The sequence below is a fragment of the Penicillium cataractarum genome (genome assembly GCF_028827025.1).
Source record: "Penicillium cataractarum strain IBT 29864 chromosome Unknown utg000004l, whole genome shotgun sequence".
NCBI classification, from domain to species: Eukaryota; Fungi; Ascomycota; class Eurotiomycetes; order Eurotiales; family Aspergillaceae; genus Penicillium; species Penicillium cataractarum.
The window spans coordinates 2,354,249-2,370,695 of NW_026622740.1; the positions used below are offsets into that span (position 1 = coordinate 2,354,249).

The 16,447-nt window shown below is 47.6% G+C and overlaps 7 protein-coding genes across 7 annotated transcripts; 2 read left to right on the top strand and 5 right to left on the bottom strand.

Moving 5' to 3' along the window:
- N7496_005354 (uncharacterized protein) lies at positions 1 to 1,491 on the top strand (the record flags this gene model as incomplete). The annotated part of the gene is made up of 6 exons (XM_056698283.1): positions 1 to 192; positions 270 to 306; positions 380 to 450; positions 513 to 892; positions 952 to 1,013; positions 1,067 to 1,491. The coding sequence occupies 6 exons, from the start codon at positions 1 to 3 to the stop codon at positions 1,489 to 1,491; spliced, it is 1,167 nt and encodes a 388-aa protein (XP_056556808.1).
- Positions 1,492 to 2,848: 1,357 nt separating this feature from the next.
- Positions 2,849 to 5,025, top strand: N7496_005355 (trichothecene efflux pump; the record flags this gene model as incomplete). Its single annotated transcript, XM_056698284.1, has 8 exons — positions 2,849 to 3,136; positions 3,201 to 3,705; positions 3,778 to 3,870; positions 3,933 to 4,044; positions 4,100 to 4,166; positions 4,220 to 4,384; positions 4,441 to 4,582; positions 4,649 to 5,025. The coding sequence occupies 8 exons, from the start codon at positions 2,849 to 2,851 to the stop codon at positions 5,023 to 5,025; spliced, it is 1,749 nt and encodes a 582-aa protein (XP_056556809.1).
- A 334-nt stretch (positions 5,026 to 5,359) lies between these two features.
- Positions 5,360 to 6,606, bottom strand: N7496_005356 (DUF3431 domain-containing protein; the record flags this gene model as incomplete). Its single annotated transcript, XM_056698285.1, has 4 exons — positions 5,360 to 5,453; positions 5,507 to 6,088; positions 6,161 to 6,362; positions 6,423 to 6,606. 4 exons carry the CDS (start codon positions 6,604 to 6,606, stop codon positions 5,360 to 5,362), a joined length of 1,062 nt encoding a protein of 353 aa, XP_056556810.1.
- Positions 6,607 to 7,805: 1,199 nt separating this feature from the next.
- On the bottom strand, positions 7,806 to 8,156 carry N7496_005357 (uncharacterized protein; the record flags this gene model as incomplete). Its single annotated transcript, XM_056698286.1, has 1 exon — positions 7,806 to 8,156. The coding sequence occupies one exon, from the start codon at positions 8,154 to 8,156 to the stop codon at positions 7,806 to 7,808; it is 351 nt and encodes a 116-aa protein (XP_056556811.1).
- A 1,208-nt stretch (positions 8,157 to 9,364) lies between these two features.
- On the bottom strand, positions 9,365 to 10,156 carry N7496_005358 (putative allergen; the record flags this gene model as incomplete). Its single annotated transcript, XM_056698287.1, has 1 exon — positions 9,365 to 10,156. The coding sequence occupies one exon, from the start codon at positions 10,154 to 10,156 to the stop codon at positions 9,365 to 9,367; it is 792 nt and encodes a 263-aa protein (XP_056556812.1).
- Positions 10,157 to 10,400: 244 nt separating this feature from the next.
- On the bottom strand, positions 10,401 to 10,716 carry N7496_005359 (uncharacterized protein; the record flags this gene model as incomplete). The annotated part of the gene is made up of 2 exons (XM_056698288.1): positions 10,401 to 10,488; positions 10,544 to 10,716. 2 exons carry the CDS (start codon positions 10,714 to 10,716, stop codon positions 10,401 to 10,403), a joined length of 261 nt encoding a protein of 86 aa, XP_056556813.1.
- Positions 10,717 to 13,195: 2,479 nt separating this feature from the next.
- N7496_005360 (GMC family oxidoreductase) lies at positions 13,196 to 15,088 on the bottom strand (the record flags this gene model as incomplete). Its single annotated transcript, XM_056698289.1, has 3 exons — positions 13,196 to 13,410; positions 13,468 to 14,682; positions 14,737 to 15,088. The coding sequence occupies 3 exons, from the start codon at positions 15,086 to 15,088 to the stop codon at positions 13,196 to 13,198; spliced, it is 1,782 nt and encodes a 593-aa protein (XP_056556814.1).
- Positions 15,089 to 16,447: the final 1,359 nt, after the last annotated feature.

Below are 16,447 nucleotides of genomic sequence, written 5' to 3' on the forward strand. Positions count from 1 at the left end.
ATGGCTGAACTTCCTGCGAGAGATCAGTCTGGGGGCACTCCATCCCAAGCGCAGGAAACGAAAGTCCCGGCAATTATCATTTGCAATGCGATTCTGATTGTCGCGTCGACATTGGGTATATTTGTGCGCATATTTGTTCGACTTCGATACATTCATTTTGGGTTGGACGATTGGTTCTGCGTGATCGGATGGGTACGTCCTCCTCTCTGGAATTATGGCCATTGATGACAGATGTTATCTATACTGAAGTTCTGACTGATTACATATAGGCTCTCACATTCGTAGAATGCCTTGTTTGTATATTGAGTATGTACCTTGCATTGGGGGGAAAAGCAGCCGATGAATTTGTTCGCGCAGTTGATACTAAATCTTCTACTAGTGACAAATTACGGATATGGCAGACACAGCGACACAATTCATGACTCTGAAAAACTGGTTATGTTTCTCAAAGTAAGTGTCCAGTTCCTTTGATCTCAATTGGAAGATGCTAAGCCTGGACTGCACTTCTATAGCTCGACTTTGTCACAGAAATTTCCTACGTTCTCGCTCTCGGGTGCATAAAGATTTCATTCTGCCTCTTCTACCTCAAAATATTCCCGGGAAAATGGTTTAGGATTATGTGCTGGTCAGTACTGGTCATTCTAGCTGGAGAGACTACCGCAGACTTCTTCGTGGTTATCTTCCAGTGTTCTCCGGTTTATAAAGCATGGGATGCCGCTGGCGTTGTGAAGGGAAAGTGTTTGCAGCTCCTTACCTTCTACTATATCGCATTTGGAATCCGATTGGGAACGGATGTCGCCCTTCTTGCGCTTCCTGTACCGAAGCTGCTCAAATTGAAAGTCACGGGCGGGAAACGAGCAGGTCTGATTGTGATGTTTGGACTGGGTGCATTGTGAGTGTCCGAATGCTAGTTTTACATAATCTCTTTCCACTAACTAACCCTTCCCCCAGAGTCACGGTGACTGGTATCATCCGAATCACCTATCTCAATAACTTCTCAATTGATCATACGTGTAGGTTTGGACACCTCTCCTTTCAAGGGCGACAAACTAACCAAGCAATCTAGGGTCACTCGTCGATACTCTCAACTGGTCATCCACCGAGCTTGGAGTGGGAGTTTTTATCGCCTGTGTCCCTTCCTTCAAAGCCCTAGTGACATTCCGCTTCCCCAAACTGCGCTCGATATTTGGCCTTTCAAGCGACCGTAGCTACGGCGGGCGCTATGAGATGTATGGAAACGGCACGGCCAGTCGACGGGCGACCCGCCCGGATGATCCTCGATCGTGGAAACGGTCCCACAATCACACAGGCATTGGCACGGGCAAGCTGGGTGGCACACAGACACAAACCGAGATTGAGGCAAGTCGCAATGGCTCCGAAGAGCGTATTATCTCCCACTCTCCCGAAGGGATTCAAGTTACGACGGATGTGATGGTAGATCGAGCAGAGCACCAGCAGCCGGGCGACTCAAATTGGCCTCTAGGACGGTGAAAAAGTAAACATGAAAAAGTGGCAGATTAACGAGTGGGGGCTAACAGTTGCATCAAGTGGGCCTTCTTGTCTCTGTGCCTTGTCCACTCCCAAGATCCATTCCATGTTCTTATTTTTCTTAATTTTTTCTCTTTGTTTGTTAAGGTTTTCTAGAAATTGAGATTTATAATGAGGTGATTGTACTACACATATTGTACCATGGTACTTCTATGGCGATCGTAGACGGGAATTTAGGCATTCTTATCTGGCCCCTCCTGCCGCTGTAGCATTACGTCCAGAGCTTGCAAAGCGCAGTGCTTTCGAAATATAGTAAGGAGAGAGAAATTGACATTCGTGTCTCCGAAGGATCTCTTGGTAGTGTCAAGGGGGCTTCTCGGCGCCAAGAAGCCTTGGTACTCTTGGTATAAAGTGATGTTTTATAGTGACAGTCGTGGGACAGGGGGACGCCTAAACCTGATCCTGGCCCTGCAGAAATCTGCAAAATTCCAAAACAAGGAGGCGAACCTGAACCGTAGATCTTTGTTTCTCACATGGATAATGGATGTTCATGAATCTGGTGTTCTTCACGGTGGACTATATTGTCATACTCACCATACAAAATTCTCCGTAAACATTTCTGTCCTTTCGAAGGAATACATGTGGGCCATACAGCTACTTACACTTTGCAAGCGCTAGACAGGGATGTATATGAAGGTACACACTATAGTGACACTAGGACTAGGATATCATTCCTCTTTCTGTACAGGTGGGTCCGCTGAGAGTTAAGCAAAAAGCCAACCGGCACTACCAATCGGGCTGGAATCCACACCTTCATGCGGGGGCTAAATCAGTATATTATCTTCCAACCACTCGGTGAATTAGAACACTCATTCCTTGAATCCATTCAAATTCTGGACTAATATTATAGTGACGAATCGAGCGCAGCTAGACCACATCGTAGCTGGCTTCGTTCCCCCCATCCGTGCTAGCTTCCTACCAACCACTTGCCGGCATAGAACCGGCGTTTTGCCGACTAGTGAGACGCATAGGGCCAAGAAATTCGGCCAGAGATTTGTCGGTGTTTCACCCTGATTTGGTAGCTCGTATGATTGTGTGTTTTAGGCGAACAATCTGGGAATTCCGAGGATTCCCTTAGATTGTGGCTCAGAGCAATAACCAGGAGCCTTGGGAAGAGGCCCAGACTTGTCTTTTCCTGCGTCGTATTACTACATTGTATGTCTGCCCCACGGTTTTTGCTCGGATCAATTCTTCTTTTCCTTTGAAGTATTGATCTTCTTCCTGAAATCCGGCACTCGAGTCCTTTGTCCACTATTCTTTCGTCCTTTTACTTTCATTCTTGATCGGCGCTGCCAACGAGATGGAGACACACGGAGATATCAAGTCTACTGCCGATGCTGAGTCTGCGTCTATTCGAGATACTCCGACAATGCCTACTACTGCACAGGCGATGGATCTAGATAACCTCCCAGATGGGTATTATCGGAGCAAAAACTTCATCGGCTCGCTGCTTGCAGTCTGCCTCATGGCAGATAGTTTGTACCTCGGCTACGTTCTGCCGGTCAACAGCTTGACCAAAATCAATTCTGATCTAGGCCCAAACCCGAATTACAGCATGATTTCAACTGTTTCCACTCTTCTCGCAGGTGTATGTTGTCACGGTAGCCCTGAAACCGAGCCCGAGAAATCGTAAACTAACCTCCCGGTATTAGGTTGGTATCCTTCCAGTTGGACGTCTAGGTGATATCTTCGGTCGCAGATATTTCCTGATCGGTGGTCAATTACTAGCTCTTATTGGGGCTATAGTTTGCTGCACGGCAAAGGATATTCCTACAGTGATCGGCGGCAGTGTGTTTATCGGTTTGGCTGCCTCTGTTCAACTGACCTTCACCTTTGTGATTGCCGAGTTGGTCCCCAACAAGTATCGCCCACTCGTGAATGCTGGAATTTTTGTTATTACCCTTCCATTTGGTGCATTTGGTGGATTGATCGCTCAGCTGTTGATCGCGAATACCGCTCAGGGGTGGCGATGGGACTATTACCTGAGCATAATCGTTTGTGGGCTGTCTCTCATACTCTTTGTTTTCTGCTATTTCCCTCCAGGCTGGGAGGTAAAGTCTCAGGGACGGAAAACTCGTTTGGATGGACTGAAGACATTCGATTATATTGGTTTCATCCTATATGCTGGGGGTCTCGTGCTGGTCTTGCTGGGCCTTTGTGAGTAGTTTTGCTTTCCCTTTCGTGGAGCCTGTCACCCACTCACTGAAAAATGCTGACAACCGGTTTAAGCCTGGGGAGGCAGCTCGTACGCGTGGAGCTCAGCCCACGTGGTTGGTGTCCTTGTCGTGGGGTTCGCCTCGCTGGTTATTTTCGTGATTTATGGTAAGCGACCCCGAGATCTCATGTTTGGAGATGTGATCTGGTTTGCTGATTTTTCCGTTTAGAAATTTTTGTTCCCTCGCAGCCATTGCTCCCAATGTCATTGCTCAAGAACCGTGGATACAGTGCGACCGTTTGTTCTGCGCTCGTCGGTAACATGGTCTACTTCTCCATGAGGTTGGTCCACTGAAGTATTGAATGAATGGCTATGTGTATATCTGACTCTTTCTAGTCTCCTCTGGCCAGAAGCCATCGCAGCTCTGTTCACGACTGATCCAATCCCCGCTGGCTGGATTTCGGTATGTTCTAACTTATCCAGTCTCCACCCAGGAACGTTCCTAACACTGATAAGATCTCTACCGGTACTGGTGTCATCGTTGGCGAGATTGTTGGCGGTGCACTCATGAAGTCATTGGGGCACAGCAAGATCCAGCTCATCGTATGCACGGTTTTTATCACGGCCTTTTCTGGAGCCTTAGCTTCTCTGAACCAGCACCGAGAGGCCTATGGCATCGCAGTATGACACTAAATTATCCCTTGTCATCAAGTCCTATACTGACACTTGATATACAGTTCACGGCAATTGGTGGTTTCGCTGTCGGCTATCTGGAACTCATCACGCTTATCATGTGCCCGTTGTATTGCAAGCCCAAAGATATTGGTCTAGCTAGCGGCTTCCTTGGCTCCGCTAAGCAAGTCATGGGAACGATTGCCAGTAAGTTGCCAACTTTCCATCTTTCGAGCTACTGCTCCCCCGAAAAAAAGTCTAATCAGTCCCCAGCTGCTATCTATATTTCAATCCTCGACAACCGTGTCGCGGCTACTTTGCCATCCGAGGTCTCCGAGGCCGCACTGAATGCCGGCCTTCCCAAGTCCTCTCTGGCGGCGGTTCTTGAATCCGTCTCCGAAAGCACTAGTATGACAAAGATCCCTGGAATTACCGAGAAAATCATTCTCGCCGTCACCGACGCTGTGAAAACTGCCTACTCGGAGTCATTTAGTACGGTCTTCCTCGTCAGCATTACGTTCGGCGGTCTCTCCATCATTGCTGCTCTGGCTTCTGTTTCGGTTGATGATAAGCTCGATAATGTCATCGCTGCTAAGCTTTCGGGCGCTGGTGCAAGCCAAGAGGAGGTTTACCACGAGGAGAAGAATTGATTTTGATGGTACTGATTTATTCGGAGTGGATTTCGACTGTTTTTATGTTTTCAATTGGAGAAGAATGCTTTTTTGGGTCAGCTTGATCCAGGGCTATTACAACTATAACTAATCTATCTTTCAAGTGGGCTTCTCTGCCGTTGCACCCAGTCACTTCAAGGCTCAATTAAATCTCGGTCCGCACCAATCGCGATTTTTGAGTAAGAAGTGCATTGAGTAGTATGGGTCTAATAACTCGTGTATAAAAAAGACGCCAGGTCTCATGTAGTAGTAGATATTAAGCTATGTTGCGAAAACGGCCTCAAATTGCAGATGTGATTTTTTCTTGCCCCAATCAAGAGATAGGTGTCAAGACCTGATTATTGGTCGAAGGATTTGGACCACACCACCCATACAAATCGCAGCGACACTGTTCCTCAGTCGCACAGCTAAGACGATAGTTAGCTTCAATTCTCAAGTAGCGCACAAGCCTTCAACATACTAGACAGCAGGCATTCCGAAAATGATATGCCACAGCTTTTCAATCAACCAACCAATACCATAGTTGTCCGTCATATCAGTCGTGGCAATCCACTCCAGTATGCGAATATAATCACTCTGAGGACGTTCCTGAATTCGTTCCCGTGTCACGGCAAATTGTGCGCAGCATTGATGCCCAATATCAGTTGGCACCTCGCTGGGGTCAATTCCAAGGAGATAACCCAGAACCTCGGGTAGCTGGTTGATCATGTATTGATAGTCGAAGTCAATGGCTACGGGGTGGGCTTGGAATATTGTGCTTGGGCAGCCGGGTCTGTTTGTGCATCGTAGATTGACGTAGCCGTTTATGCTGACGGCTTGATACCGGAGGTTTGCGAGTACGTTTGGCGTGTTTGGCCCCGCTACGTCGTTGTGCCATTGCTCTTCCCGACCGTGGATGAAAATTGTGTAGGGTGCAAGGTTATCGTAGTGGTCGATGATATAGCTCAGGTATGCACTTGCTTCGTGGCCCTTTCTGGAGTATGGGACGAGGAATTCGCTATCGGGTTGCGCATCTAACGAGTAGATGTAAGATGTGCATTTGCTGTTGAAATCTGTTAGCCGGAAATCCCCTGATTTTCAATGACGCTGAATATGAGGTAAGAGATTTACATACTAATCTTCGCAAAACTCTTCTATCCAGTCCGTTGATTCAGGTCCAGATCTTGCAGCCACAATACTGACGTCTTCTGCGTTTTCATGCGGTATGAAATAGCGCTGTAACGAGCCACTGGCCGTTCGATCCGACTGAGACGAGTCTTCGGCCGAGGCATCTCCATTCAGAGAGGAGAGTGAGATTTTGTAAGGGCTAGTGTTACCTGGTAGATGATCTTCTGTAAGCTTCGAACGAGAAGGAGATTATCGGTGTCAGGTTTTACCATCTGATGTTATATCATTCTCTTGTGCATCCTCCTGTTGAAGACCAGCAGTTTTCGACCGCCATAGCGTCTGATCTGTTACAGTCGCAAGATTGTGCATGCGATAACGGACCACCAGAATAGCAGCGGGTACCATTAACAGGAAAAGAATCCTCTTAAAGCCGGTAGTAGGTTTTAGGAACATCGAGAACCCGAAGGATCTCGATGAGCTTGGTCTGTACATGATCGAAGGCAAGGGCATGCCAAGCCGTCAGTTAATGATCGCCAAACATTAAGCGGGAATATCCGTATTAAATTGCATCTGAAAGGCCAACGAGCACATGTTTCCTGACATGCTTCGGAGATACCAGGCAAGCTCGCGATGAGTCTATACGTTTTTGGGTGTTCCGTGGCGGAATTATCGTTCTGAGCTGCGTTCTGTGTTGCCATTCCCTGCCGAACGGACGTTTCTGGCCATGATCAGGGACGGAAACGGACAATGTTGCAGATCAAAGTGCCCAGACCACGATCGGTTATTTTTGCCCTTGAAGATTGGAATGATTCGATTGGATGTAAATTCAAGGAGTAAACATTCTCTAGCTTTCTTTGGCATTGTCCGGGGTGCATATGATCAGCCCTATGGTCTATGTCTTTCGGTAGCTCCATACTGTCCGCGGGCGCTATCTAGGTCACATCCGCTCCTCGGCCTTTTCCACAAGCAGGTAAATTCCATATATCCTTATCTCTCATTCAAGTTTTCTGGAATTATTCGCTCATCGCCCGAGTAATGTCGTGCTTGTCATCGGTCTGGCCAACCTTGTCTTTTGCCGTTTTCGGCCCGAAGCTGTGAAGCATCTCGGTCGGGACAACCGAAATTCGGCATCTTCGTTAACCCGAGGCACTTAGACAATCATGCTCTCGACTCTTTAGTTTTGAATTCGGAATTTAATGAGAGCTGAATTTTAGATTAGAATAATCGGATTTGAATCATATCCTAGAAAAGAAGTACTGCCGACCTCGCTGCCTCCAGGGTTGGAGACCTATGTCGAGAAAAAGAATATTGAATCTACAATCTGTAGCTATGAAAATCTACATAAAACAAGTTAAAAGAAGTCTTTCAAGTATGAGCGACTGGCACGGTTATATTTTGTCGACTCATAAAATTCACGAAATGCACGCTTGTGGCTCGAGTACATGGGCAACACTATAAATTCCTTCGTCCGTCATAGAGCATATTGACCTCGTCGCTGTCAAGTATGACAAAAATATTATTAGACCCTCCTTACCAAGAGGCGACTCAATTTCAAAAACACCAATATCCAGAGAAGATTCCACGCTCCCTGCCTGCTTTATCAGTCAAAACCTCCCTTCCAAACAAGGATCAATCAAACACCACTTACCCCTTCAATCAGAAATCTCAGCGGCAACCACCTTCCACGACCGAATATACGGGATATCCGCATCAGGATTCGTGCAAGTATTATTCGCAAGAACCTTACTCGGCCCAGAACAATGCTCGTAAAGGAATGCGCGAACCTCAGTCTCCTCCTCCCCGAACGCCGAAGCATACGAGTAGGCTTTTTGGTCTTCGTCCAGACTGATGCAGATCTCATTTCCCATTCCTTCGGTCGTAAGGAGTAGTTCGCCGTTTTGCGGCGCGTCGCCGCAGCTAAGGCCGTCCCATGCGTCGAAGTACCACCAGTCTGACGAGGCGGATGCGAGGAGTGCGAAGAGGGGTGCGAGGAAGAAATGCATAGTTGAAATTGCGAGGACTACCCTGATCAGATACTGGGGATCGTGATAGCTGGAAGTGTGCCTTATATGTCATGGAGACCGCTTTGGGATGACTTCCGCTTTAGGAAATGGAACACTTTCCAGATGCAATCCCTTGTTGGTGGGGGAGTGCTGATATCATTGGGGGCATGTAGTATAGGTCAAAGGACCGATAAGGTATTTATCCCCAGGTGTTTTATTGTCGCCATCGTCAAAAGTACGCCGGGTGTTTGTTCCTTTCGATCGCATGTAACTTTGAACTAGCGACAGGAACAGGGCATAGAAAGATGACAACCATGGTCTTTCGAGAGACCCTCTTATCTGATCTATTATTTCCAGTAACATACAGGCCAAGAATCAGTTTGGATTTGGGCTGCCCCTGTTAATCAGTAAACATATGATTCTCTTCGAGCATGAACTTGGATTTGGACAGAGATCATCCTAAGTGCATGCGTAATACGCCCTCCAAGATAATCGTCTCATCACTGAGATCTCTCAAGACAATTCAATTCATAGGGTCCCTTCCATCGTTCTATCAAGTCATTTCGACGAGTACATAGCTTTTAGGAATCTGATGAAGATGCGATTGATCGTCAACATGCTTACATAACCTAAATAGTCTCACGCTGATCCGGCGCCGATTCCCGAGTCAGGTGACGTTCTGAGATTTACACTGGCGAATCAGGCGGTAAACAAGCAGTCACTAGTCGGCCCAAAAGGGAAAAGTCAAGACACTAAAAAAGGTGACGGCGTACGTATGCAATGATGCGGTCATGCACGCCACATTGGACATAGTGGCTGCAAGTCAAGAGGGGTTTGAGAATCTGAAACACATAGCATATGCAATATGGAGTATCTAGGAAGCATACGAGAACCGAATTGAAGAGTTGATGTTTTCATTCTTGGAAACCAGTGGCAGGTCCAATTGTATGGTATGGTATGGTATATGAGACGCAAAAAATGGACATTTCATGAAAAAAGAAATCCACAAGATCAAGGACCAGCCTGATAGTCTATATCCCACAGAAAGTGAGGGTAACCGATAAAAGGACGAGTACCAACTGGGTATACACCACGACCTGAAACACCGGCGTAGAAGCCCCAAAAAGCAAGCATGATTCTATAATTTTTCGTTATACTTGCTTGGCGCGCCACACAAGTATTCACTCCACTCCGCTCACGATGATCGTTTAAGAATAGTCGATGGTGACGGCCAGACGGACAGGGCCGGAAGAGAGGTTACCACCGATACCACCGACGTCAGTCTCGGCCTTGGTGTAGGCGTTGCTAACGGTACCAGCACCGGAAGTGATGGAAGAGCAGGTAGAGCCGAGAGCATCGCAGATCTTCATACCCTGGACGGTGAGGCTGGCACTCTGGGCAGCAATAGCAGAGACATCGAAGCCAGACCAGCCACTGTTGACGGTGGAGCCGAAATCGAACTCACCCCAGGTGGAGGCGTAGCCACCGTTGGAGTCGGTGGGGATAGTAGAGCCGGAAGCAGCGGCGAAACCACCGTTGGTGTCCTCGTCAAAGGCGATGTACTTGGTGGCACCGGCGGCGAGAGTGAAGGTCTTGCAGGCGTTGCCGTACCAGCCGTCCATCTTACCGTCGGAACCGTACTTGTTCCAGATGGCAACGGTCCAGTCGTCGGTGTTGGAGCCCTGGAATTGCATCACGTACTTGTACGAGCTGGCGTTGGAGGCGGAAACTTCAATGATGTTGCTGCCGTAGGGGTTGCCAACGTTGCCGGTGTAGGTGTCGCCGCTGCCGCTGCTGCTGGTCTGGCCACCGAAGCCGGAGGTCGAGTAAGTGCCGCTGGAAGGAGTGTTGGTCCAAGCACCGCCGGAGGAGGTGGAAGAGGACGAAGCAGCGCTGGTGGTGGTGGCAGTTGCAACCTGGCGGCGCTCATGGCCTTCGGGACGAGCGATGGCGCTGGTAGTGAGGGCTGCCAGCAGCAGGAGAGGCTTGGCGAACTGCATAGTTGCGAGGGTTTTTATAAAAAAAAAATGAAGGATTTGTGGTCACGTCAAGTGATCAGAGAGAAAAGAATGTCCTGGACAAGTCGTAATGAACGGACTTGTAGAAAGGAATGACAGAAGTTATCGAAACTTCCTGAAAAAAAGAAGGAATGGTATGAAGAGAATGAAAGTGGTGTGGATAAGAAAGAGAGAAGATTATTGCAACCAGCGAGAAGAGCCATTATATACCTTCTTTCTAGTCCATTCATTCTGCAAGCGACAGAATCTGATGGGCCCCGCGCCACGTCTTTTCCTCGCCTCCAGCCCAGATGACCAGTCGCAGACCGGCGTGCCTGGTACCTGAACGGGGCTATCCATGGGCTGGTACACCGGGGCTACTGCACGTACGTCAAGGGCTGGAGTGGTTTGCGAATGGGAAGCGATGGAGGTGCGTAGACATTTGGGATTCCAGAAGGGCCGACTCCGTGGGTTGACGTGTGGCCAGTTGGGCCCAGTGGGTTACGGTGGCTTGTGGGCTTGGTCTCGATTGGCGCTAGCATCGGAGAAGAAGTCTGGCCCATTTTCTCTGGAGGAGTTTGTTTTTTACAGCGTCCGGAAGGTAAATATCTCATTGGTTGGGGATATTTCAGGCGTGAAAGGCGTTAAGGAGGGAGGAAATGTGGTTGTCGTGATTCGTGGAGCCCTAATTTTTGGCTGTCGGGGGGAACCACCGGCTGGCCAACGTTCGGGGATCTTTCTTCCACAACCTTGAGACTTCGAGGCTTTGTGTCTGGATCAATGGTAAAGAAGGACACAAGGAATGGATTATCCGGAATTCCTTGGTTCAGTAACAAAAGACCTTTCTTTGAAAAAGGGGCTTAACACTGGCACTACATTTGACAATGGGACTGAATTAAGTTGGACAAAATCGTCACTAGGCTTTTATAAAACTAACTATGTGTCTAGCGGCACTTGAAACTCGGCCAAGCCCCGTGTACACATACTACGACACCGGATAATCGCAGTGGACACTATCGTTAAACTCTACAGCGTCGTGGCTTCCTCTCCTCCGGCGAGGCATCTTAGCGTCAAACAGTGGGCCACCGTTTGCTCGGCAGTGTAGTTCGGTGGGCGATCAGACAGCCTTAACTACGCGCTAGCGGATTCTTACGAACTGGACTGGATTCTAGACCTTCCGGCGGGGTCGTCGGAGGCAATTGATCAGTGCAGATTCTCGTTTGACCGCGTATTTGCAATTCCTCCCACCATTCTTTGATCTGTGTGACTCTATGAATATATGGATTGCATTGAATATTCACACCCCTCTTCTCGGTTCAGGGGTAGTTGACTATTCAGGTGGTTACGTGGTTTTTTCCCGACTATCGAATTTGCAGCGCCATGGACAGTCATAATGTGGTCCAGGGCAAGAAACAAAGCATTACAATTGGATGATAATCCCCGTAAAGTGGATGAGGACTGTAATATAAACCAATGATAATGCTTGATTATGTCTTGGCAGGGCAAAGCATGGCCTCGAGCCAATCACTACCCGTTGCGGATCATCAACTCTGGTGAGCGAGAAGAGATTTCCATGGGACGAAATCAACACAACCTGACTTTTGTGTGTTCTCATTGTTAGAATGGAACGAGTCTTTCATGTGTTACTTCTATTAACGCCCATAAGTTTCCGGGTAATCGTAAGGACTACAGTTGTAGAGTGGTGGAAAATGGCCTTTTGCCATCCATCATAGATCTCAGCAGACTGGCAATAGAGTGGTATAAGGCTGTAAATACCTAGTCTTCAATGCAAGGGTATTCTATTATCCTTGGTTTATGCGAAAAGACTACCCACCGATCTCTTGCCGCTCTAGACTGATCTAGACAGTAGGATTGCAATGAAAGGTTATGACTACCCGATCAGGAAGCTTAGCCGCGCGAAGAAAAAAGAACCCTGGACGAGTCACACTTCCATTTGCACACCTTTGAGCCCTAGAGTAGGCCATTGTGATAATATTACATTCCAAATATCCTTCTAACGGCTTTGATCGACTGTTGTGGGCCTATTTCTTACGCCATTCAAACTTTTGCGTACTCCGCTTCTTGTTCCACTGAGGGGGTTTGTCAATAAGGTCTGGGCTCAGTGGAAGTCTCAGCCGGTGAGGATTGCAAGGAAGATCTGAGGATCTGGATTAATACGAAGGAAAAAGGACACCCGGGCAGAATCTGCGGTGATGCTTTTGTAGTAGGAGGTGTTGATGTCATAGCATGTGTTTTGCCGAGACAGTCGAAGTTTAAACGATACCACCATAAGATAGGTCTATGACGAGGCATTGTTATTTTTATCATTTCTATGAATAACTAAAGAACAGCGAGAATATTTTCTTTGCGCGATTGAAAGTTTGGTCTTTGTTCGGGGTGAGTCTAGAAGCAGTCTGTGAGGTCATTGTTAGTTACATCCGTTTTGAACCGATTCGGCGACACAAGATAAAAGAAAACCGCCAAGTATTTTCATTATGGGAAGTAAGACACGAGAGGGACTTGAACAAAACAGGAAACTGAATCCTGTATCGAGAATGTAAGTCGAGTTCAAGTGACCCTTTAAGAGGACCCGAATGTGGTGGACAAGGTCAGAGCATGGAGTTTCCAGAGACGAGGTAGTAGCATTGCTGACTCTGGAGGTACCTAAACCCCCGGAAATTTCCGAGGGCTTGGGCTTTGGCTAGATTTGTGTGATCATCAGTCAAAGCAGAAGAACCGTTTGCAACGTCCCTGATCAGCTCGCTTCAGAGGAAAATATTATGCGTAGGAATAAATTAAGTTCGAATCCATTATGAAAATATGGGCTTCCCAGAGCCCTACATGAGACGTGATCACATAAGTCATATCATACCGCAAACCACAATAGTATCCTCCTAAGACACACAGTCATAAACCACCAAATCATAATATACCAACCGCTCAATATACCGTCGAGACATTCTGCCCCCAGGGCAGAGACATATTTGCAAAGAGAAACTTTGGATGTGTCGTATCATTCTTGACCTTCAAAGCTGTCGAACTTTAGAGGCGATACTGCTTCTTGATCATATCGGCTGCCTTCTCGGCCACAGCGTAGAGTGTACTTGTCAGATGCCCACATAGTTGGAATGGCAAAACGGAGGCATCGATAACGCGGACATTTTTGGTGCCGTAAACTTTGAGCTCGGGGCTGACAACACCTCCCATGTTGCGTGGGAGCATGCTGGCAGTTCCAACTGGGTGGAAGTTTGATCGATCTGAGTTGCTGTCAGTCAGCTTTCTAACGCTTCTGGGCCATTGCGATATATACATACAGTTTGACTTGACCCAGTCATCCCATTGAGAGTCGGATGCACTGTCGGGTAGATTCTCCATCCCTGGAGTATACTCATCTCCCACAAAGTCACTCAAAGGAGCCGTCATGAATGCTTTACGAATAAAACGGGCAACGTCGACCTGAGCGTCGAGGTCCTGTTTGAACATGAAGTAATTCGGGTTGATGGAGGCCGGCATCGATGCGTTGGCGGATTTGATATGGACACTGCCTCTCGAGAACGGAAGCAGCGGCCAGTATTCAGAAGAAAACGAATCGGCGATCGGAAGGAGAACGATTTCGGCGAACGGAACTTGAGATTCGAAGATCAAATCATACTGAAGCTTGAAAGCGGCCAGGATATTGGCTTCTTGAACTGCACCCTTGGATGAGTTAGACACAACCTTTGCATACTCAGCCATGCTTGAATTGACATAGGAAGCGACGTTGGAGACGTTGTTTCCATATATCTGATTAGCTGACGGTAACACGGAAAATGTCGGAGAGCCGAGCCAAAATTCTGTCCCCTGATAGGAAAGGCCGTTGTTCGTCTGATCCTGCAAGTTCTCACCAACGGTGGAGATGTTAACCTTGATTGGGATGTTATACTTACGGAGAATATCCGGGTTGCCAACACCGGATAACTCCAGGAGAACGGGCGATTTCAAAGAACCAGCTGACAGGATGACTTCCTTGGAGGCGTATATCGTCTCGACCCCATGAGCGGTCGTAACCTCGACTCCAACTGCAGTTGCCTCGCTGTGAGAATTGCTGGACCATATGATCTTATTCGCAGACGTGTTTGTGATAATCTTGAGATTAGAACGGTTCTGGTAAGGCCAGTAGTAAGCTCTAGCAGCGTCTTCGCGGACATTTTCCTCTGAATTGACTGTGTTAGGGTGAGAAGTCAGGCCGACCATACTACCACCGTTGACGTCGCGATTAAAAGTGACACCTAGTTGGTTAAAAGTTTGATCAAGCGCGGGGAGCATGGTGCGGTTGGTGATCTCCGTGGGCCAGCCCACTTTCAGAGGGCCGTTCATCCCGTGATAGGTGATATAGTAGTCGGCACCTCGAGATATCTGGTTCAGAATTGGTATCTGGAACATTTCGGATTTTTGATAGTACGGGAAGAGGCTGTCCCAGTTCCATCCTTTGTTTCCGAAAAGTTCCCAAGCATCGACTTGGACGCTTTGAGCTCGGGTATAAGACATTCCTGAGGAGTAAGAGTCAGAACGAGTTGTAACCTAGAAGCAGGGGACGGGTTTACCGTTGATAGTACTTGTTCCGCCGATAGCCTTCCCGGCGCGCATTATTTGTTTCGATCCACCGGCATATTCTTGATCTTCTGTCTGATAGGCCCAATCAATATGGGTTCCGAAAGCGCGGCCGTAGCCGAAAACATTGGTGACATTGGGATTGTTGAAGACTGAATCCCCGGCTTCGATGACGGCGACTGTGATTGCTTTGTTTTCGGAGAGTCTGTTGGCAATAACTAATCCACTCGTTCCTCCACCCACGATGACAAAGTCATATTTTGGTCCTGAATCACTCTGGCTGTTTGCTGGCACTGTACCTAACAAGTAGGTCAGAGAAGCAATTGCGACGATGTGTGTTTTCATTGAGAGTAAGGGGGGCTTGTGAAGGAGATAAAAGCGCGAATTGTTTTGGAAAGGATGAGACTTGTTTGTATAAGGCTGCCTAGGGGAAAAAACCTCTATATGTGTGTTTTGGTTCGTTGCTCTCAGGTCCCGTCGGGCCCCCCGGCCAACGTTGGAATGCTCGCAACGACCTTTTTAGGAATGTTCGTCGACGCATGGGTGATGATAAGCGACTGGAGTTGAAGAGACCCACATGATGATCATCAGCATAGATTGATAATCTGTCAGTAACATCGCAACGGATAAGCACCAAATTATAAATTTCCTGCCTCCATATGGGCCTTGTACTCCCGAGAGTTTAGGGGGTAGGATCCCGATATTGTGGATGTTGACGTCAAACAACGTAAATAGATAACTATCGCCGTTGAAAAGACTACGCAAACGGAGCCTGGTCTTTTTTTACTTTTTTCTACCCTCCAGGTAGTTTTTGGTCCTGGACCTTGCCATTATTAGAGCATCAAGCCATCCAACAGATACTGCACCACCTTCATCCCATATAGTCACGTGACTATAATGCGTCCAATGCTCCCTGCGACATGGTGGAAAGAGTTATTGCAATTACACGATCTTCATGAATATTCTTATGTTTTCATTTAATGAGAATTTGAGAAAGGTCTTATACGGTATAATAAGCTGAAATCTCCATTTGTGTCATCCCCTACACTCCCGGTGTGTATAATCTACATCTCAAAGTATATATCCCTGAAAATACTTCTCAGATCCACCTTGAAAATCTGAAAATCGACCAAGGTTTTATCCAATCAACCTTATTTAAAGCTTTATCCGAATCTCAACAATCCATTAAGAATAGCAGTTTAGAACATGGATATGCGTGAACATAGGCGATGACATGGCAAAAGGCGGTGAGCACATGTTAGAGCAAGGCTGTCTAGTCACATGATAACAACATCAATTCTCTCGAATACCTCTCTCAACGTCGATTCGCAGAGTTTAAAAAAGCTATCATGAGGATAATATCAAAGTCGAAGCAACTGAAAGGCGGTGATTTGATCCGCACGTGGATAACCCAAGCCGCTGGTAGCTATCGGGGAAGCGGCCCCGCAAATGTCAGCCTCGAAGCCACAACAGAGCAGGCATGACATAGCCACGCTCGAATCCAGCACTAGCGAGTGACTACATACTCGAAGGGGCTGAGTGAATAGAAGTTTGAGACGGGATGGCACAGACGCACTACTTGCACAGCTGATTGCTGTTTGCGCCGCTCTCCTCAAATGCATCACCTTTGCCCGACAGGACCCCAACCAATAGTGCGACACGACTATCGAGGGCAGATCTCCACCCGGGTTGGTGGCGCTTGAA